The sequence below is a fragment of the Eumetopias jubatus genome, unplaced genomic scaffold, assembly GCF_037043125.1.
Source record: "Eumetopias jubatus isolate StellerSeaLion01/CBP00866 unplaced genomic scaffold, mEumJub1_p1.0 scaffold_7, whole genome shotgun sequence".
In the NCBI taxonomy this organism is placed as follows: domain Eukaryota; kingdom Metazoa; phylum Chordata; class Mammalia; order Carnivora; family Otariidae; genus Eumetopias; species Eumetopias jubatus.
In genome coordinates this window covers 94642521-94666117 of record NW_028274813.1, presented here as the reverse complement: position 1 = coordinate 94666117, position 23597 = coordinate 94642521, and the positions used below count along the sequence as shown (strand labels likewise).

Sequence of the window (23597 nt, the reverse complement as noted above, 5' to 3'; positions counted from 1 at the left end):
TTTGTCTTTATTTTTATAATCGCTTCATTATTTTGATCCCTTGTGCAGAATCTCTGTATGCAAGTCTGCCCAAACAACATCTACACTGCACCGAGGTACTAGGGAGATTCTAGACTCATTCACTACTAAAAGCGTATCTTGCAGAACTCTGGTGCCCAATATTCACACTCTGCCTCAGCAATATTATAACTTCACGTACATAAACATATAATATATATTAATATAAACTCTAGCTACATATTTATTTATACTAATATAATATTTTTGTGTTTGTTTACTTATTTATTTATATGTTATGGACTCATTTTTATATGTGCCCACTTAGAATATTTAAAATCAAATATATTAAATCTGAAAAATAGTCAACAGAAAGTAGAAAGCATATTGGTAAAACAAAATTACCATACAAATATTAGTTGTTGCTGTTTTAATTGACAATTGGAACTCAAGGGGCCATAAAGAAATCAGGCCGCCTTAGTGGGCAGTAGAGTATGGTCATGAAGACATGGACTCTTGAGTCAGAATTATTGGACTCCAAAGCACAATGCTGTTTGTTTCACTCTGGGTAAATCAACGTCTTCACTCTCAGTTTATTCATCTGTAAGCTGGAGACAATGATAGTACCAACTTCACAGAATTATTGTGAGGACTATTTAGCTGAATGGATGGAAAGCCCCCAACAGTATGTGTCATACGCAGACAGAACATCTTCAGTAAATGTTAAACTCTCTGAAGTCTAGCTGATGACTTTGCTTCTATTTTATCAATTTTTTTTGTCTTGAGTAAGAGATTATTTCACTTAAGTTACTTGGAATTTTTGAAAGACCAGGAAAAAAATGGAAACAAGACTTCATCTATGAAGTCTTGTCCCTCCATTTTAAGCCAGTGGTTGTCATTTTATATTTAGATATTTTTTCTACATAAAAGCTAACTTTTTGTTTTGGACCAGAGCCTTTCCTTTGTTATGGGCTACATGAATGAACGGAAAGAGCCTTTTTATAAGGTACTTTTCTCTGGAGCAGTCTCAGGAAGAATTACTTTGTGGCATATCCCTGATGTTCCTGTATCCAAGTTTGATGGTTCTCCTAGAGGTAAGATAATTTCTAATCTATTTATAATCATATGTCTTCTGAGAATGAGTTTGTAATTAATTCAGTATTTTTCTCATTTGTGTCACACAAGGCTACAAATAAGACAGATTTTTCTCATGTACACTACGCATTAGATGTCAACTTAAAGGTAGGTATAAACATTTTGGGGGCAGAGGGAGAGAGAGAGAGAATCCCAAAAGGGCTCCACACCCAGTGCAGAGCCCAGCCTAGGGCTCGATCTCACGACCTTGAGACTATGACCTGAGCCGAAATCAAGAGTTGGACACTTAACTGACTAAGCAGTCAAGAGTTGTATGCTTAACCTACTGAGCTACCCAGGCACCCCAAACATGATGTTTGTAGATCTTGTACAATAATAAAACCAATATAATTCAAATTAACATCAATTTAACAGGAATGGCGTTTTATTGAAATGAATGCTTACAGTATGAATGTACGATAGGCTGATACACCATACTCAATATTTTTGAATTTGTCGTGCCTATATCCTATACCTTTTCCTTTTTTTTTTTTAAGATTTTATTTATTTATTTGACAGAGAAAGAGAGACAGCGAGAGAGGGAACACAAGCAGGGGGAGTAGGAGAGGGAGAAGCAGGCTTCCCACTGAGCAGGGAGCCCAACGTGGGGCTTAATCCCAGGACCCTGGGATCATGACCTGAGCTGGAGGCAACCGCTTAATGACTGAGCCACCCAGGCGCCCCATCCTGTACCTTTTCAACCAATTTCTCTGTTGGATAGTTGCAGCTGCCTGGAACAACAGGAACAGATATAAACTTGGCCACTAAAACATTTAGCATTTATTTATTTTAGTTTTTCTTAGAATACAAAATTGAAGTCATTAGAGTAAACATTATTGTGGAGAACCTTCAAAGTCCTGAGACCACATATTCCAAATTGAGGAAGGCTGTCTTACTCTTTTTCCCTTTTTCCCAAATCATTAAGTCATCTCTGTGAATCCTTGTCTGGGGAAGAGCAGAAACAAGGTATTCAATACTTGAATTTCTAAGTGCAACTTTCCACTGTTTAGCAAAATCACTGGTATAACTTTTAGTGTGTTTGTCCCAGATGTTTTCAAAATGGTTCATAATAGTCCTAGGTTAAAAAGATATGGATCAAAAAATAGATGTAGAACTTGGTACAGTGCATGGAAAAGTTTCTCACAAGTTCAGTTTTAAGAGTTAAAATACATACCATGCCCCTGCTGAGGCCACCTAATGGTGAACCTAGGATTTCTCACACCTATGTTCCACAGCCAGCAGCAGAATTAAGTAAGCATCTAATTAATCTTCTTTTTAAGTAGAACCATAGTCATCTACGACAGCACTTGATGTTTGTCTCAGGTTTGGTTTCTAGGTTTCCATAGTCACTGTGGCATGTGTACTGAAAGACCTGGGTTCTCTTTCATAGAAAGGTAGGTTGGCTTTGACTTGCCCCCTTTGCTCCTGAGTCCAAACTTCTCTCCCTTCCTAAGCCTACTTGAGGCCCAGTTCAAATGGTTGGGTGGCAAGCTATGCAAAATGATAACCAGTGTTCTTGGTACTCATAGAAAATTCCCCAGGAGCAATTTTGAGATATTCATACCCTTGATATTTAAAGAATACGTTTCTTCCATTTTCCTCACATAACTAAGAGACCCCCAGTTTTCCTTCTTAATGTTGCTGAGACACATAGAGAATTTATGAGATTGGACCAACACTTTACATCACTGCAAGAGTTTCTCAGTTCTTTTTAGGTGACCTAAGTCTAAAATGAACTCACGAATACACACCTATTCTTCTGAGGCTCCTTGAAGGAGAGAGGACCAATGAAATAGCATTTGGAATAAAGACAATGGATGACAGGAGAACTCTTCTGCAGTTAGTCACTGTTAGGATGGCAAAAGAGCCTCTAGGTACCCCAAGGGATGGTGCCTTGATAACATTTTCCATATCTATGATGAATTTATAAACCGAATTTTCCCTTTTTTTATGTGTTTTCCTTTTAGAGATACCAATAACTGCCACATGGACCCTTCAAGATAATTTTGATAAGCATCATACCATGTCCCAAAGTATTATTGACCATGTCTCTGGGACTGGAACAGTCGGAGTCACTTCATCAGAGTATGTTCCAAGTCTTGATAAACTAATATGTGGCTGTGAAGATGGGACAATTTTCATTACACAGGGTTTGAATGCTGCCAAAGCAGGACTTCTAGAAGGCGGTTCTTTATTAAAAGGTCATTGAATTTTATTTAACCCTATTTATTTAATTTATTTAAGCTTCAACTTTAACTAGCTGTACTAAGAAGATTCCTGAAGCTTAAAGAATTTGCTACTATTTGCTAATTAATGTGTACATATTTTAATATTAAAGTAAAAACACCTAGTTTTTTTTTTAAAGTCAAGTGGAAGGTTATACAATGGGAAATATGTTTCTCTTCTTCCTTGATCTTCCAGCTCCCTTCAACAAAGGCAACTGCTAGTAAGTTTCTTTATACCCTCCTCGAAATTTTCTATGCATATACAAGTGCATACCAACATAGCAATATGCATTCTTTTAATAATATTACACAAATAGAGGCATAGTCTATACACTTTACTGAAATCTCCTGAAGCATATCTTAATAAAATATTTTGGAGCACATTCTTTATGGGTTCCATTTAAATGACTAATAATAATAAACTTTAATTTTAAAAAAATCTCCTATTAATAGGTGTTTCATTTTTTCTGGTCTTCGGCTACTGGAGGCAATGCTGAATTTACCATCTTTGCATATATATGTGGGGATATCTATAGTATTAATTCTCAGGAGTAGAATTACTGAATCGACATTTACGAGTATTTTTAATTCTGAAAATATATCTTAACAATGGTCTCCAGAGAACATACATCTATGTATATGTATGTCCACTAACAGCCTATAAAAATGCCTTTTCCCCACACCTGAGCCAACTTTGTGTGCAATTAAACTTTTTAGTATTTGCCAATCAGGAGAAAATGGTATCTTCCTGTTCTAATTTTTTAATTTTTTTGTTAATGAAATGTAGATATGTTCCAATACATTTTTTGTGCATTGCAACAGTGAATACCTATTAAATAAATACTGTTGTGTGGTAATTTGTCTTATGTAAAGGAAGGAATATCCAGGAAGCGCTTGAGATTTGGGGATGTGTAGATACTTGATATTTTTTAACGCATGGATACTACTAGACTGCAAGGTCCTTAAGAGTAAAAGCCAAATCTCACTTTTTAAGACACATCTTGTTACTGTTCTCAGCTTACTTTTGCTACTTATTCAATGTTATTGTTTTATGTTCAGTGATTACCTAAGATAGAGGAGTAAATAGCAATGAACAGAGGACAGGTAATATACTGCTACACAGCTCAATAGCTGCTGTTAAAGAGTTAGTGAAAAAGCTTGAGACCTTAGCACTTTTTATCTAGGCCAATTTTTTCTTATCCATAAAACCAACACAAACCTGCATTTGACCTGAACATTTGAATTAATATTCATCTTGCTTTGCTAAGGGATATAAAGGGAGGATGTGCCTCATGGAATAGAAGTAACTAATGATTCTTTAATAGACGTAACAATGATTCTTTGGGACTCTTTTTCAATTTGAGTAAAGAGGGTTTGTGGTCTGTGGTCTTGTCCTTTTTTTTTTTTTTTAAGTTTTAGCTAATGATGATGTAAGAAGCAGTATGGAAACTGGGCGTCAGTAGCCCTGTGTTCTAGTACAGCTCTGGTATGCAATACCTACATTCCTACCAAGTACCAGGGCTAGGAAATGAAGGGCATTATCATATTTATTCCACACAACAGTCTTGTGTGAAGTAAGTGCTATTATTATTATCCCAAGTTTTTCATGTACAGTACCTGTGACTTAGAGGGGAAAAGAAGCTTGTCATGGTGACCTGTCTAGTAAGGGACATACCTAGAAGACCAAAGCTGGATTCGTGTAACAGCAAAGCTCTGCTCTCAAACATTACGCCGTGCTCTTTTACACTTGGATCCAAGTCACTTAACTTCTCTGCACCTCTGGTACTTGATCGATAAAACAAAGAGATAAAACTAGGTGATCTCTAATATTTCTTAAGGCAAAATTGTTCTGAGAAACTATGCTTTTCTTTTATACTAGACTTGGTTATGCTCATTGGAAGAGCAACAGTGAAGTCCTGAGATTAATTTTTGTAGAAGCAAAATGTGTGAATTGTTCATTCTTTTAGAACAGCCTTTGCTATTTAATGGCACTGGAATTGGTGCTAGCTGATTTTGGTGCTGGCTAACTTGCTAACTAAACTAACATTGGTGCTGGCTAACTTGCTAACATCCTTAAAGAATTAGCAGACTTAGAACAACCAGACTTCATCAAAAGCATGACCTAGCTTATGAGGAGGTACTTGCCTTTTGAGATGGTCCAAGGGTTGTTCATTCATTTTTTTTTTTTTAACCAACTGCCTAGGTTTAATTATACGTATTTTCTTTGCATTAAAATTTTATAAAAGAAAATGTTAGCACTATTTCTTGAGCAAAAAAAATTTTTTTTCATTATTGGGTGTTTGTTTTCCAGATTCCCTTCCTTACAAAGTTCTCAAAGGCCATCACCAAAGTGTTACTTCATTACTTTACCCACATGGTCTCTCTTCGAAATTAGACCAAAGTTGGCTTGTGTCTGGGGACCAGGACTCGTGTGTCATCTTGTGGAATATCTTTACTGAAGAAATTTTGCATAAATTCTTTTTGGAAGCTGGTCCAGTAACAAGTCTTTTGATGTCACCAGAGAACTTCAGAGTAAGTTAAGACAAAGAGTAAAACATAACATAAATTTATGTTACATATTAAAAAAACATAAGGGCAATTAACCCATTTTCCCACGGAAAAAAGTTCTATGTACCCATACTACAACTGGATAATTTTTATGAATTCCTTTCTAATTTTTATATGCATTATTATTATTATAATTTATGCAAATAATTTGATTCTAAAGCAAGGATTTTGTCAATTCTTGTCTTTACAAAAGCCAGTTAATTCTTTTTTTCTTTTTTCCCCTAATTCTATATCTTAATGGAATTCTCATTTTTATTTTTTTAATTATTTTTTAAATAAAAGTAATAGTGTAGAAGCAATTCAAATATATAGGAATCTATAAATTAGAAAATAATGTTTGCCTTGAATAATATACTTTTATAATAATATGGATAGTTATATATTTTTTTTCTTAAATAGATTTTTGTTTGCTCTCTCATTTGTTTAACAAATTTCTGAGCATCTATCTTGTGCAGGACAAAAGGAAATACTTTCAAATATAATTTTCACATGTAATATAAACTTAAATTTAGCTTCCACAAAGCTGACATCTTTGTTAAAATATGAACAATCAACTTTTGAGTTTCCTGAGTTTGTCAATCAGTTGATTGACTTGTCAAAATTATATTTCTCTGTAATAACATAAAAAATCAGCTGCAAAGTAAACTCAGAGAAAACTTACACCGTATTTTTGAAATAAGACATAATGAAAGAAATATTTCAGTAACACAAATGATTAAACAAATCAGTGAAACCAAGTGAAGAGACTTTAAAAAAGACTTCCATATGGTGATTTGGGATACTTTGATATGTCTTTTATTACTGAAGTTCCCTCTTCTTCTTCTTCTTTTTTTTTTTAATCATTTTTCTTTTCCTCAAAGCTCCAGGACAGTAGTCAAAATCCTGACCCCTTTTACTTCTGCCTGAGTCATAAATGACTAAACTCCAAACCAAGCCAAATAAGAAAGGAGTTTATTGAAAGGGTATAAGAGGCAATATTTTAGACACACAAAACAAAGCACTACAACAAGGACCCAGTGAAATTTGAACTTAAGTTCAGGAACCAAGGTTATTTTCTCTTCAAGTCCCCTACCCCAAGAGTCTGTTTTCTGTGATTGCTCCTTAATCTTCTTCCTGTGATCTCTTAGCTTTTCAATTTCAAATGCATAGAAAAGAGAATCTGATTGGCCGAGTGTGGGTCTCTAGTGTATGTCGACCTCCGGCTATAGGATCTGTGTTCGCGTGTTATGTGTACGTTCACACTTTGTATGTGTGTGTAAGTTTCCTGAAGTACATTGGGCTCTCTGTTCTAGAGGCCATGGGTTGTGCAGGTTCTCTAAGGGGTAGTAGAGAGGGGGCAGTGCCATCTGCTCTATCCTACAGTCCAGGTTCCCCATACAGCACCCCTGCCATTTTGTGATTTTTTCCCCCCTCAGGATTTCTGTAGTCTCCTTAGAACGAATTAGGAATAATAACTTGCTCCCCAGCACCCCACAGAAAGAGGTCAGTAATGGGCACAGGGCAATTCTCAAGGGATCCCAACTGATGGTTTAAAAACACAGCAGCTGAAACTCTGACTAGGTGCCCTAGTGAAAGACAGAGCATCCACATAGCAAAGTGGTTAGAAAAGAAACCAAGAGGCACTACCCCGCTAACCCTCCTCCCCTCAGCCACCCACCCACCCCCACGACAGCTGACTAACACAGCGCCCTCTCTGTGAGGCACAAACCTGCCCTGTAAACTCCCAGATGAGCCTCACAGCACCCAGCATGGTCGGTCTTCGTCCTAAACTGTGTTCAAGGTAACCACATGCTGACTTTTTAAAAAGTATCTTAAGAATCTTTGTCCTGCGAGCCTATTTTTGGCCCTTGTATCTTTGAAGCTGTGCATTCAGTTGGAACTATCTAGTGCTTACCTCTTTTAGATTGTGTCTACACTGAGTTTCCTGTTTGGATTAGAATCTGAATAGTTCTGGGAACAGCACCAAATCACATTCTGAGGCTCTGAGTGGAAAATATCAGCTCATGATACCCTTGGGCCTAAGCCTGTGTCTACAAATAGCTTCTTTTTGTGGCAACAAATTAGTTCTGGGGTTTATTTTATTCTGCATTATTTCCGATGTCTGCCTCACTGCCTGAATTTGCTGAGTGATGGTCAAGTCCTTCATTTATCTTATAAGTAGATTTGGCTTGGAATTCTCCTTTTTCACTTGTGTCTCTTGACCTCCGTAATAAGTTGTTGAATTTAAAATCTACTTGGTGTTTAAAGCTCCTCTTTACAGTGTTATGTGAAGAGGTCCTGTAGAAAGCAGAAATGTCATTTTGTAAATGGTGTTTAAACAAAATATTTTTATGTTACTAGGGGAAAAAGATTTAATTTTAAGGAAAGCATTTGAGTATTTACTTACAAATAATGCTGGGTTTTTTTTGTTTGTTTTTTTGTTTTTGTTTTGGGGGGGCTTTTTCCCCACAGCTAAGAAGTGATCAGGTAATTTGCTGTGTGTGCAGTGACCATTCCGTGGCTCTCCTTCACCTTGAGGGGAAGAGGTGCCTCCTGCATGCCCGGAAGCACCTTTTCCCTGTGAGGATGATAAAATGGCACCCGGTTGAGAATTTTTTAATTGTTGGATGTGCAGATGACTCCGCTTACATCTGGGAGATTGAAACAGGTAAATTGGAATTTTACCCCTTTCATTCTTTATATGTTTATGCATCAAAGCATTTGGCTAGGTGGAGAGTTCCAGAGAATATGTGGTGACCACCTTAACCTGGTTTAACCTCTGGTTGAGCTGCATTTCATGGCCTTGGTTGAAGGCGTGTGTGGAAAATAAAACACAATGGCCCAAGTCAGAGCTTGACCAACTGATGATTAGCTGACAGAGCAGTGCGCAGGAATGAGCCGGATATTTCTGGAAGCTATAAATAAAAACATAAGTTATCTCACTTTAATTATTAACAAGAGAGAAATTTAGTGTCCTACCAGTCTCAAATTATCATTAAATTCTGCCTTCTTCAGCATACTCACTATCTCAGCAACATTTTGAGCTAATTGATGATCAGTAATAGTGGAATATAATTAATTACAAAACTCCAAAAAGTTGAGTCAGGGAAACTGAAAATTGAGTGGCTCAATTGAACTGTTGATGTCGTAGTGTAGAGAATGTACAGTGTGAACATTAAAGTTTTCAAAAAAGTTTTACTCTATAACTTAAGATTGAGAGTAACACATTTCAGGCAGATGCTGGGAACTTATCAAATACGGCAAGGTAATTAATGAATGTGAGTCAGGGGAGTGCGCCTGAGAGTACATTTTACTGAAACCATTGCATGATTTTTATTGATTAATCAGTGGTGGTTTTATGTTGGGTGTTATTAACAGACTGGATGGTTTATAATATTATAGTTTAGAGTCATACTTCACCAAAATAACTGCTATTTTCTTTACATTTGACTTTCGTGTGTTAATGATGATGAGTAATGTACTGGTGTATGGGTGCAATATAATTCTGCCTTACATTTGTACCTTGCTTTACAGCTTTGATGGCCCTCCATGTTCATTTCCCATTAGATTATCACAACTTCTAGGGTGGTGGAAGAGACTTTATTACTCATTTTATTGATGAGGAATTTGTAACTGATTTGTAGATGCACAAAATTACATTGCTAATAAGCGGCAAACCAATATGAGGGCCCCATCTTTCTTTGCACAATGTGCACAAAATTAGGAGAGTTTTACAATTCTTAGGTAATCTATCAACCTGAGTGACAATTGAGTATAATGGATAAAATGAGCTCTAAAGCCTGGGCTTGCTTCCAGGACCCGCTAACAAAGGTTGGCCTCAGGCAAGCAATTTGGCTCCATGGCATGTCAATCTCTTCATCTATGAAATGGAAGTAATGATACCACCTTCCTGTCAGGATTAAATTAACTAATACTGACCATGCTTGTAAAGAGTGCCTGTAGGTGCTATGTCCTTAGTAATAGTTAACTATTATTAATATGATCAAAGAACGAAGCAAAATCTTGACTTCTGCTCATGGAATCTAAGACTCTAAAACACATACATATGTGCAGTTGCATTGCTTTCAATTGTGAAATTGTGAAGATTTGCTAATCAAATGTATTTTTTTCTAGAAAATAGAATCTAGCAAGAATAAAGAAATAGCTGGGCATTGACAAATGTTTACAGTTCCATTGCTCCATCAGGATACCTCTCAGCCTATGCAACTTTTTACTTACGTATTTTTTGATGGGGTGGGCAGTAAAAGAGGAAGCCAAACCACTAGTACTTTTTTTTTTTAAGATTTTTTTTATTTGAGAGAGCACATAAACGGTGGGGAGGGGCAGAGGGAGAAGGAGGAGACTCCCTACGGAGCAGGGAGCCTGACATGGGGCTCTATCCCAGGACCCTGAGATCATGACCTGAGCCAAAAGCAGACACTTAGTCAATCAGGAGCCCCAATCACTAGTACTTCTTGAAACTGTATGTATTCCCACATTTTCTTTTAATTTTATCATTTATTTTTATACTCCCCAATCCATAACCAAATATTGCAGAACATTTGAAAAACAGAGAAAAATAAAGAAAAATGAATAATCCTGTCCTCCTTCCTGAAGATAACTGCTATTAATATTTTGATCTACTTTCTGTCAGAAATCTTTCTATGTCAATAAATAGATGCCAAAATTGTGTTTCAGTCATGGCCCTGGCAGAAAACTGAATTTAACCCAGGTGGGTCAGATGAAGAGACTTTAATGGAAAGGGCTATTTATAAGGGTGTGGATAAGACTTAGGGAACTGAGAAGGGATGGAGAGTGAGGTCTCCATCGCCCAGACACTGGTAGTATTAGGAAGCCCTCACCACTTGCCTTGGGCTGAAGCAACAAGAGGGTATAAACAGTGTTAGGGGCCCCGTGTGAGAGTGGAAACTGTGGAGGAATGCTCACTCCCTGAAGTCATGGCAGAGAAACCGCTCCTCCCAGAGATGCAGGACTGAGACAGAGAGTTGGAAGAAATTATTTTCTCTGTCCTTCTGCAATCACCTTCCTTAGTTTGATCCAAGTGGAAGCCAGAGAGGAAGGACATTTCAGTTCTAGGCATTAGCCAGGGGCCGGAGCAGATGCAGAAGAGCAGGGAAAGGGTGGAGTGGCTGGTCAAATGGACAATAATTGGCATCGTGGCCGTGATGGACGCATCATACTTTAGCTCAGGAATCTTCTGTAATTTGTTGTGTACATTTTTTCCTATAAAAAAGTTTGTTTTAGGATTTCCATATCAAATAATGTGTCCACATTTAGTGCCAAATGTAAAATACTTACTTCACATGAGGCTGTGAGACTGTTTATTTCATGGTTATCTACACTAATACTTTATAAACAACCTTAACTCAACCTAAGATGGAACTTATAATGGTGAAAATATTACTAATAATTATGGAAATTCCTTCACATTTGTGATGTGCCCTTTCAGTTTTTCAAAACATTGTCCCATTAGCAATTTCATTTGAACCCCCCCAACACTGTGCCCATGGCTGACACCCTGACTTTACTCACCACTCACCATGCTTATCGTATTTGGATAAATTTATGCTGTTCCTTTTAGTCTGTGCCTGTTATTGGCTTTGTTTCAGGTTGCCTTTAACCTCTGCAATTCCGGTTTTGTTTAGAATTGAATGAACTACTTTTTCTTGCTCAAGCTGGATTTCATGTGGCTAAGATACTTCCATCTCATTTACTGTGCTAGATTTCTGTGTCACCCTCTTCCTGGAGAAGTGGGAAAATCCAGACCAGGAAGCTTTTCCATTTATAGTTTCCTACAGTTAGAGGAAAAATACCAACTAAGACCAAAACAATTAGGCGGAAAAGAGGCTATGAGGCTATAGAATGTGCTTGCTCACTGATGTGCCTGGCACATGGATCAATAAATGAATGAATGAATTAACACAAATTTTCTTGGATCTCAGTAGGTTGAGGACAAATGAGCTCATCTTAACATTGGCCCATGTAGTGGCTTTTAGATCACAGCTGGCCAACTGCAGGTAGATCCTCAGCTTTCTCCTCCAAGTCTCCCTTAGGGCTTCCGGAGTTCACAGGGCCGGTCTCATCTCCTCGGGTATAAGTCTGTGTATTTTCTACTCCAGGTAATTTTTCCAGGGTTTTTCCTTTTAGCTTTGCTAGAAGGTTCAAACTTCGTTTCATATGTGAACAGACCTACTCCCTGCTCCATTTCTCCAGTACTCTGACTCCTCTAAATACCTGAAGAAGGGATAAATTGACACTAAGAATCTTTCAGCACTAGAGCAATCCCAGAGCTCATAGAGAGAAAATAGGAGGTGTCAGTGGGATAGGGGTTTGCGGGAAAGGGGCCTAGAGAGAAAAGGTGGGGGAAGGGGAATGAAGCTAAAAAGTAATTAATTCTCAACTGGGCCAAAAACCCACTTTGATGGAAGGTTGGAGTGTGGGGTACAAGTCGGTCCCTGCACCACCTTCCCCAAGTGTAGAAGATAGAATATGAGACTTCATCAGTTTTTCACACTTTAAAACAGCCTCTTCTCACTTTATTGAAGAGTTTATTTTATTCATTTATTTAGTCTTTTGGGTAGAATGCACAAGCATATTCTAGAGCTATGTACCCCCATGCCTATTTTATCTTGAAATCGTAAGAAGTGTTTCTCACTGTGACAGGTGGCACAGTCAGATACATGCCAGGGTAAAGTTTGGGGTCACAGGTGGGCATGCTCATCTCCCAGGAGAGGCAAACAACCAAAGTAGAGAAGTATTTATATAACAGCGAAGGCCCTCATCTTCTGGCTAAAAATGCAGCGCTGCCAGGTTGGGAGTGATGAGGGCATCTAGTTTCTCTTATTGATTTGCCGGATGTCCCATGATGTTTAGGCCTGATTAGGAAGGGAAAAAACTGGAGATGTCATTTTGATTAATATTTGAGCTCCCACAATGTGTTTGGCACTGACAACCCTGGGCGACTTTGTCACCCTCATTGCTGTGAGACACAATAGGGATAATGTAATACTGATTTTTCCCCCTAAAATGCACACCAGAAATAAATCTCATCTCTGAGCTCATTATTCTTTTAAGAATTGAATTTAAAATAATTCTGAGGACTTTTCTGTTCACCGTGCCGGATTTACATAGCAGAAAACTCATGTAATGAATTTCTCACACGTTACTAATAAAACAGTTGTTAAGACTGAAGGTCTTCTTTTAAGCTTATGGCCTGTGTTGTGAAATATGCCATATTAAGCAATTTGTGTGTATGTGTCTTTGTATGTGCGTGTGCAAGCACACGTGTGTGTGTGTGTATGTATGTGAAAATGAAACCTCACCTGCTTGAAAATGAAACTCTCAATAAGATAGATCAGAAAAACTTCTTCTGTAAAGAACTGGAGAGTGAAGTTTTTAAGCTTTGCAGGCCACATGATCTCCTACCGAGCTCTGCCTTTGTGGCACAGGAGAAGCCATAGATAATATAGAAAGGAGTTGGTGAGGCTGTGTTCCAATAAAACTTTATTTGCAAAAGCAGGAAGCAGACTGGATTTGCCATGCAGGGTGCTTTATAGACTTCTAAGAAGGATGGCAGTTCTTTTTAAAGATCATGATTTTCATAATAACTCATGCTAAAGCAATTTATAATTTTTAATCCATTACACCATACTAACTGTATGGTTTTACCCATTTTGCTATGAGGATATGGAATGCAGAGATGTTTTTGAGTCTGAAGGCGCCCAGGTTAGGTAGAGGGCACCTGCACTAGGATGCATGTCTCTCTTTGGTTTGTTCTCCACTGTACTATACACAGGAACACTTCCTGCAGATGGAGGTCAGCTTTTTGAGACTGTCAAACAGGGAATTAGATAAGGAAGGTTCTGAGAAGAAAAGACATGGCTGCCAGGAAACCTGCTAATGCTCTCCTGAAAGAGAGGGTCTCGGGCTATCTCTCAGAGCTTGGCTCTCAAATTTACACACAGTGCTAACAGTTCTGGGCATCTGATTTCTCAGATGACAGATTAGAAACAGCAGATTGCAAGGAGAGAGACTGTTACTGGCAGGCACTCGGACAGCAGTAGCAACAGCTGATGGGAAGGAAGGAGAGGCGAACCTGTGAATCACTGCGTAGGGCAGTCTTTCCTGTGCCCATGGGAAGATAGTCACCCCCCAAAAGGCTGAAACGGTTTCCCCTGTTCAGGAAACTCTTCGATACGCCTGTACGCCTGCACAGGTTATGGGCAGCTGCCCATCCATTTCCCATGCCTCCTGCTGGGGAGGTGGGCACTCCTTGCTGCAGGAAGACTTTTTAAAGGTATTACATCTGTGGTGGAATTGCAGTCCTGAGGAAATCTTACAGGCTTACAGCCTGGAGTTTAAGGAGGACCGAAGTCTTTGGCCAGTGACAGGGTAGAACTCAGGGTCCGCGTGAGTCTATTTTTACTCATTTCTTCCTGCTTCTGCTCAGGTAATGTGAGCTGTGTGACCTTGAGCAGGAGGCTTTATTCCAAGAGCCTGGCCTGAGGACCCAGCCTCTGGTCATGACTTGGTTTCTGTGGGAAAAGACATTGTGAGCTTTAAAACAGCTAATTTACAAACAGACCATTGGAACAAAGCCTATGCATATAAAATTAAGGAAGTCAGGAAGAAGACAAATACATTTCAGAGTTATTTTTACCACAGGTGTTAAATTTTCTTTCTTAATTTCATTTTCTTAGTGAAACTAGTACCAGTTAGTCAGAAAATTAATCTATTATTATACCATATAAATGAAGCATTTATTCTTTGGGGGCTTCAAAATACAGTCTTAAAAAGAAAATTTTAAAAATAAAACTATTGAGAAAGGTAAGGTAAGGTTTGTCAAGTAATAGCTAATAGGCCATATTTTTAGAAAATATCTAGCATTTAATCCTCTACTGTAGACCTCAGTTTGCTTTAATTGTTTAGGGTGAGGGATATATTGATGAATGCTGGACACAGATTCCCAGAAATGTACAGTTATATTTTCCCCAATAGAATAGAATCGTGTGGTTAAATTCTTATTCTGCTATACCAAAATATCACACAAGGTCACTACATGGAGAAGTCATTTTCCAGCCCCCAGGTATTGTCTTGTTGTCTTTATTTGTAGTATATAGCGTATAAAATAAACTTTTAATTCCACTAGTTACCAGCCATAACATTCTGAAGGACAGTTTTGCTTGATTTTCTTATCAAGGTCACCCCTCTGTAGGTGCAGGTGCCTTGTCAGCACCTTCATCATGTGCGTGTTAAAGGTAGATTTTGGGTATGCAGCATCTGGCAGGTAATTGTCCTCCCAGTATGTTGTTTTCTCAAAGCCACCTTATTTTGTTGTGGTATATAACAGATGGAACCCTCTTGGGACGATTGTTTTTAGAAAAGAAAAATAGGATACATTAAAGCACAGGATGGGATTTTTCCTACATCATGTTTTCTTCTTTATTGTAATAATTACTGATGTTATTACTCAACACGTATTTTTACTTTGCTGCCTATTTTTTGAATCTTTATGTCTTCCTCTTTGGCCCCCATTATCACAGCTACGCTATAAATTGAAATTTTGACTCATGTGATATTGTGTGTGTGTGCGTGTGTATGTCAGTGTGTATGTACACACTTGTGTATATGAACTTTGTTTGCAGGTTAACAACTAAATATTTGCTCAATTGTCAGTTTAATGTCTCAAATGGGAATTAGCATCCAGAGGGGTTATGATCATGAGCCCTGGGATTCAGACTGCTACATTTGAATTCTTGTTCTGCTCTTTCCAATCTATATTACCTTAGCCCATTTTGAATTCCTCAAAGACTCACCATCTCTTCACAGTAGTTAGCACTAGATAAATATCATCTGTACTGATTACATATCCTTCATATATTACCATAGCAGTTTGCATTTATGACTCATTAGACACTCCTAATGTATCAAATGAATGTTATTGCCTAATATTTAGAGACAGTAGATTCTGCCTCTGTTAATTTTTTCCCTCTTTGGCCAATCACTAAATTCAATTGATCAGAGCCTTAGTTTCCTCATGGTGGTGGTGATGATGATGATGATGACACTTAACACAATTTTGCAGAAAAGATGTAAGACATTACTATATGTGAGAATACTGGCTTTATTTTTATTAATTTTATTTATTAATTTATTATTTTTATTAATTAACTGTATATGTGTTCATATAAATACATGCACACACATATATACATGCATATATATGTATGTATATACATATACAAATATATATGCATACATACAAGCACATATGTGTATATGTATACACACCTGCATACACACACGCCACACGGTTCCTCTAATGAAAAAGAAACTACAGCAACAAATGAAAAATACTAAATGGGACTTCATAAAAATTAAAACTTTTGTGTATCAAAGAACATTATCAAGAATGTGAAAAGACAGGGATGTCTGGGTGGCTCAGTCGGTTAAGCGTCTGCCTTTGGCTCAGGTCATGATCCCAGGGTCATGGGTTCGAGTTCCACATCAGGCTCCTTGCTCAGCGGGGAGCCGCTTCTCCCTCTGCCTGCCGCTCCTCCTGCTTGTGCTCTCTCACTCTCTCTCTCTGACAAATAAATAAATAAAATATTTAAAAAAAAAGAACATGAAAAGACAGCCTACAGAATGGGGAAAATTATTTGCAAATTATATATTTGATAAGGGTTTAATATCCAAGATATATAAAGAACTCTTACAACACAACAAAAAGACAAGCAATCTATTTTAAAAAGGAAAAAGAACTCGAAAAAATATTTCTTTAAAGAAGCTATGCAAATGACCAACAAGCACATGAAAAGATTTCAACATCATTAGCCATCAGGGAAATACAAATCAAAATCACAATGAGATACCACTTTACACTTACTAGGATGCTTATAATCCAAAAAAAAAAAAAAAAGGAAGAGGAAACAAGGTTTCCCAAGGATACAGAGAAATAAGGACCCTAGTATATTGCCAGTGGGAATATAAAATGGTGCAACCCCTGTAGAAAACAGTTGGGCAATATTTCAAAAAGTTAAACATAGAATACCATATGAACCCAAAATTCCACTCCTAGGTATAACCCCAGGAGAAATGAAAATATATGTTCACACAGAAACTTGAGCATAAAAAAAGTTCATAAGATCATTATTTAGAATTGCCAAGAGGTGGAAGTAACCCAAATGTCCATCAGTGGATGAATGGATAAACAAATTATGGTATACACATATAATGAAATATTATTCCACCCTAAAAAAACAATGAAATACTAATACATACCACAATTTGGATGAACCTCGGAAACATTATGCTAGGTCAAAGAAGCCAGACACAAAAGATCACATATTATATAGTTCATTTTATATGAAACATCCTGAATAAGCAAATCCATAGAGATTAATGGTTGCCAGGAGATGAAGGGAGGGGAATCTAGGGAGGGAGCGATTACTTAATGGGTAGGGGATATTCCTCAGAGGTGACGAAAAGTCTTGAAACTAGAGAGAGTCGCTGTTTGCACAACATTGGGAATGTACTAAATGCCACTGACTTTACACTTTGAAACAGTTCACTGTATGTTATGTCAATTTCAACTCAATCAAAAGAAAAACCAGAAATACAGAAAGTATAAAGAAGGCATCTTGAAGAAGCAATAGGATCCCAACACTTGCAGATAATCGTTATGAACGGTTAATACATTACACTTCCAGTATTTTATTCCTTCACATATTAATGTATACAGAGACATGCCTATATTTATTTTTATATCGTGTAAGTCTCTTGAAGGGCATTATCCACTTATTAGTTCATTATTTTCATTATTAATGTAACACCCTGGGAGGTGTAGCAGGGAGCTTTAGAAAGCCGCTTTTCTTCACTTGCTCCACAATCCACAAATCCTTTTTTAAAGGGAATGCTAAATGAAATGAAGGGTTTCTTTCCACTTTGAATGCAGGGAACGCTTCACAGCAGTATTAGCAATACCTGTGACATTGTCAACAATAGACATCACAGGTATTTTCATGTCACATCACAATCATCACCGGTATTTCAAAGTACCATCTATGTTTATCACTGCCGTAAACTTTTAGGCACACCACTAACTCTTTGTCATTTCATGCATGAATAAAGAAGCATATAAGCTTGGCTTTTAATATATTTTGATGATTGCATTTCAATATAATTGATATCCTTTATAATCCTATGTATTTTATTTTTGACATTTTAAACCAATATTGTGAAAAAGAGCTGGTTCATTGGTTTTCCCCAGACTGCTGAGGGGGTTCATGGTGTGCAAAAAAGTTAAGGCTTTCTGTTAGTCTGAAAGATTTTTAATGCGGGATGCACTGAAGTTACTCAATGGTAGTAGTACAGTTGGGGAGCATAGATCAATATCTGATATATCTGATATTTATGTACTTATGCACTTAAATATATATCTTATTATGTTTATATCTCATATATTTATATATGTAATATATAAATATCTGATATTTAAATATACAGTCACACACACACCAGAATAAAAATACAATAATTTAATCTAACCTTATTCAATTAAATCTGACAATTAACAATGTATCACTGAAGAGAGGCATAGGAGTCTCATTGTATATTTTTTTACATTGCAAAAAGCCTTGTTAGACACCCTTACATGCATGCTCACCCCCCCTACACCATACACATACACGCGCGCACACACACACACACACACACACACACACACACATAGTCTTCTATAATTCCATCTAGTAAACAAAGACCTCTGGTTTGGTGAAATTATATAACTGTTAGTTTGCCCTTAGAAGTTCACAGTCTTTTCAAAGTGAGGAAATTCCACAGATGTAGAAAAATTCAAGAGAAAAGTTTTCTACATGAGGTAGTTTCTACTGTGTCCTTTAAAATCTAGATAACACATTGAAAGGCTCCTAACAAAATAAACACAAGTATTTTTCCCCAAATTTGGATTTGCTTCTTTCTCAATCCTTATTAGCTATAAGTATTTGAACAATTATCTAAATTTTATTATAGAATTATACGTCACATGAACATGGTTCTGTATTATTTTGATTCATCCTGACTTATTTTTTAAATTCTACATTATATGATTAATGGTTATCTGATAAAACACATACACAGGTGTTTGTGTGTATGTATGTATGTATGTGGGTGTGGGTGTGCATTTTAATTAAGGTATTACTCAACCCACCTTTTTTTTTTTAATCTGGCATGTTAATATGTATCAGGCATATTGTGATATTTGCAGGGTATCTTTGGAACATTTTGTATGCTCAGAAACAAATATGAAAAATCAATAGAATCTCTTTAAAATGATAAAGCTAAATATTTTTTTCTCTTAAGGTTACTTTCACCAATTAAGTCCCACCCTTCGCTGCCTTATTGTTTCCCTTGTCAATTACTATCTTCCTGGGTTTTACTTATGTAAAGGAAATACTTGCTATCATCACTTTTAACTGATTCCTGCGGTCTGATTACACTGTTGGATCACGTGCTGGTTAGATACGTTTGTTACATATCTGAATTAAATCTCAGGAGCTTATTCCACGGCAGCAGAAAGAGGAACACATCAGGATGACTGCTCTGTGGCTCCTCCTTAGCTTGGCCCTTCTGCAAGCATTTTATATGGACACTTGGAACGTTAGTAGGTTTCACAGCTGCCATATTTGGCGAAATAAACCCAAAAGAGCCATCTGCCCCTCCTCACGCTGCCTCTTTTTAATTCCCTAGCAACTTCCCAGTAGCCAACTGCTGCAGAAATGATTGGAAAAGCAAGACTCAGTGGATTGTAATGATTGTTATTCTCTGGGAAAGTAGGTTCTCTGATTTGGCTGAAAGATAACGGATATCGGATGCACTTTATTCATCGGAATGTATCAATAATATCCAACTTATACCACTGACCTACTTGTTAGGATTTGATGGGAAGGGTCTTTCATGTTTCTAGGGATGAATCAGGTGAAAACAAATCCAAAGGTCAAGTCCTTGGCTGGGAGTGGTGAGCAGAGAATTTGACTGTGGGAATGTCAAATTTTATCTCCTGTGCTACAAAAAATGTTGGTTGCTAATGTCAGTCTGTGGAAAAGGCCTGGGCATGGATTGGTCCACTATTTTCCCCAGTCCTATTCAAATTCATGTGCCTGTGGATTCCATTGCCCTCTAGGTCTATGTGCTGAGAAGACAAAGGGCTTTTTGCAGCCACTTGGAAGCATCAGAGTAATAGAAGCTCCACTGAGGGACACAGGATGTCATCTTATAGTTAGTTCATCATTTAAATGGATAGCAAATTGTTTTTGTAAATTTAGTTAAATGATTTGGATAAAGTCTTTTATTCCAAATCATTTAACTAAATGATAGATCAGAACTGAGAACGTTTATGGGCTGGGATTCCAGGAAAATAATTGGAATAAGATTTGACAAAACAATTTACTTTTAATCCATGATTTGCGCTGGAGGTTTAACTTTTTTAATCATCACATTTTTCTTACTTTTAGAAGCATCATTTGTAAGTCTAGTTTGAAAGCCATGTTGTTACATGTTCCTTATTTTATGTCTATCATTTTTTTTTTAAATTTTATTATCTTCATTTCTTACAACCATGATCATTTTTCCAAGATTGATCTATTGGTGAAGCTATCCATCATCAATGATTTTATAAAGGAAGTTGTGTTTTCTTTAAAGCACTGGTTTTAAAGGAATTCTTAGCACATTACAATTTAATTATAGATGGCAGAGACAAAATAATCAGTAAAACTTGGGATTTGGAATTAGGTGCCTTAGCTTACCTATGTAGATATAAGAAGTCAGATTCACGATGTGATATCCTACCTTAGAGTAAACAGAGCATCCTAGCAATTCATCTCAGAGATTATCTCTTTTATCACTTCTGGCCTCCTAGCTACCAATTATTTTGAATACAGCTCCATATTCTTTTTGCCACAATTTAAAATATAAAAAGCTCTGAAAACAGAAGGGATTTTTTAAATTAGTTTGTGTTAAAGCAACAAAACCAAACCTTAACTCATATGAGGTTATTTATTCCACTAAGTGTAAATACTCTTTTTTTTTTTACCTGCAGATAAATGACTTGTTTGATTACTATCTGCTCTCCCAGACTCTCTATAGCTGTTATACAATATACATATGTGCATTATCTTATCTCTCCAAAATCTGAAAAATCCTGAATTCTAAAGCCTTATGGCCCTAAATGTTTTAGATAAGGAATTGTGAGTTTCTATTATCTTTGTCATTCTCCCCAAAGCAATTGATAGTTTTCTACAAAATGCCATCTATACTCTGTCTTTGTTTACTTGTCTCCCATTTATTGAATGTATTTTAATCCGGCTTTTGTCTACACTATTCCAATGGAACTGTTCTTCTTGAGGTCCCCTCACTCCCAAGATGAGTTGTCATCCTCTGGGTGGCAGATAACTTGTCTGCAATCACTGTCACCAATGTCCTCCTTGTCTCTCCATCCTCAGCCTTACATGGCATCCCCTTCCCCTGATGGCCAACAGCCCTTCTTATTCATTGTGCTGATTCTGCATGTCCTCTTTATATTATTCCCTGGGTCTCTTCTCAGTGTACTTCTCTTTTTGTTTATATTTTCCTTGGGCTATCTTATCAACATAGATGCTTTTTTTGTGTGGTAAAATACCTATAACATAAAATTTGCCATTTTAAGTTTTTCAGTGCAAAGTTTAGTGGGATTAAGTACATGCACATTATTGTGCAACTGTCACCACCATCTATTTCCAGAACTTTTTCATCTTCCCCAAATGAAACTCTGTGCCCATTAAAAAAAAATAAGTTCCCATTCCTTTCTCCCCCAGCTCTTGGCAACCATCATTCCACTTTCTGTCTCTGTAAATTTGACTGCTCATATAAGTGGAATCATACAATATATTTTTGTGTGACTGGCTAATTTCACTTAGCATAGTGTCCTCAGGGTTCACCCATGCTATAGCACCTGTCAGAACACTCTCTCTTTTTAAGGCTGCATAATGTTCCGTTGTTGTTTTCTAATTTAGAATCTAATTCTAATTCACTGAGTAAGGAAGGCAACGGCTGATGCCAGAGGACCTATCTATATGCTGTAGGACTCCTTCCATGGTTTATATCTATAAATGGAATACTACACAACCATAAAAATAATAAAATCATGCTATTTGTCACAACATAGATGGACATATAGGGTATTATGCTAAGTGAATAAGTCAGACTGAAAAAAAATACCACATGATTTCACGCATATGTGGAATTTTAAAAAAAATGAGCAACCAACAAAAAGCAGAATCAGACCTAAAAATACGCAGAACAAACTGATAGTTGCCATCGGAAAGGGAGATGGGGAGGTGAGCAAAATGGGTGAAGGGGAATGGGAGATCCAGGCCTCCAGTTATGGAATAAATAAGTTGTGGGAATAAAAGGCACAACACAGAGAATATAATCAATGATACTGTAATAGTGTTGTATGGTACCCGATAGTAGCTACACTTGTAGTGAGCTTAGCATAATGTATAATCTTGTCCACTCACTATGCTGTACACCTGAAACTAATGTAACATTGTAGGTAAACTCTACTCAAATTAAAAAGAAAAAAAAGTGCTCTGGCTAAAGAAGGAAAAGGAAATGGTTCTAAAGAGTTAGGAACCCGGGGCACCTGGGTAGCTCAGTTGGTTGGGTGACTGCCTTCAGTTCAGGTCGTGATCCTGGAGTCCTGAGATTGAGTCCCACATCGGGCTCCCTGCTCGGCGGGGAGTCTGCTTCTCCCTCTGACCCTCCTCCCTCTCATGCTCTCTGTCTCTCATTCTCTGTCTCTCAAATAAAGGAAATAAAATCTTTAAGAGTTAGGAACCCACCAAAGACCCCTGGCTATGAAAGAAACCTAAACAACCTGTTCAATGAAAGTCCTAATCAGTAATCCCAGAGGGTAGTACTGTTTCCTGGGCCCAATACTATCAACAGTGTCTAGTGATGAACCTGGGTCATTGCAAGTTAAACTGTGTGCTACATTTATTTTATAAGCCTCCAGTAAAACATGGAATTATATATTTCAGAGGTGCCAAAAACATTTAAAAATAAAATGGTTTAGAGACAGATAGGTTGGGATCTTTATTATCGTTTACATAAACTATTGAAAATTTCTTAACTGGTTACCTTGCCAGTCAAACTCTTCAATTCTCTTCTCCATATTGCCATCCAAACATTATCTACTTTAAACTCAGTGCTGAACATGCCAGTCCTCAGGGTCTGTGGTGGAAATGCAACTGCACTCCAAGGCATTACTGTTCCTTCCTAGCTTTTAATCCAAGTGCCTGTCCTAACTCATCCTCCCAACCAGAGAACACAAATACCCTGAGACACACAGAGTATTTGATACACAGAAATATCCTTTCTGAGCCTCAGAGGTTTTTTTGTTTGTTTGTTTTATAACCTGTGAATTGTTTTAAGAATTAAATAAGATGTATATTAAGTGCTAAAACAAAGCACTTTAGCACATAAACTCAACGGTAGCTAATGATAATTTTGATAATGATGAAGATGTTAAAGAGGAGAAAAAAATACGAATCTTACATACAATTTTTTTCTAAAATAATTGAGTGCTTTAGAAGGCATTTTTTTTTTGATGTGGTATATGATTGCTTAATCGCGAGC

General features: G+C 37.1%; 1 protein-coding gene across 2 annotated transcripts in view; it reads left to right on the top strand.

The window, feature by feature from the left end:
* WDR72 (WD repeat domain 72) overlaps nucleotides 1-23597 on the top strand; it is a 191467-nt gene that overhangs the window by 18434 nt on the left and 149436 nt on the right. The window contains exons 9-12 of one of the 2 annotated variants that reach the window (XM_028100465.2): nucleotides 950-1091; nucleotides 3099-3332; nucleotides 5668-5888; nucleotides 8376-8571. In XM_028100465.2, the coding sequence (XP_027956266.1) occupies nucleotides 950-1091; nucleotides 3099-3332; nucleotides 5668-5888; nucleotides 8376-8571 (793 nt within the window). Of the gene's footprint in view, nucleotides 1-940; nucleotides 1092-3098; nucleotides 3333-5667; nucleotides 5889-8375; nucleotides 8572-23597 lie in introns of both variants that reach the window. The other variant, XM_088024800.1, reaches the window with a different exon arrangement.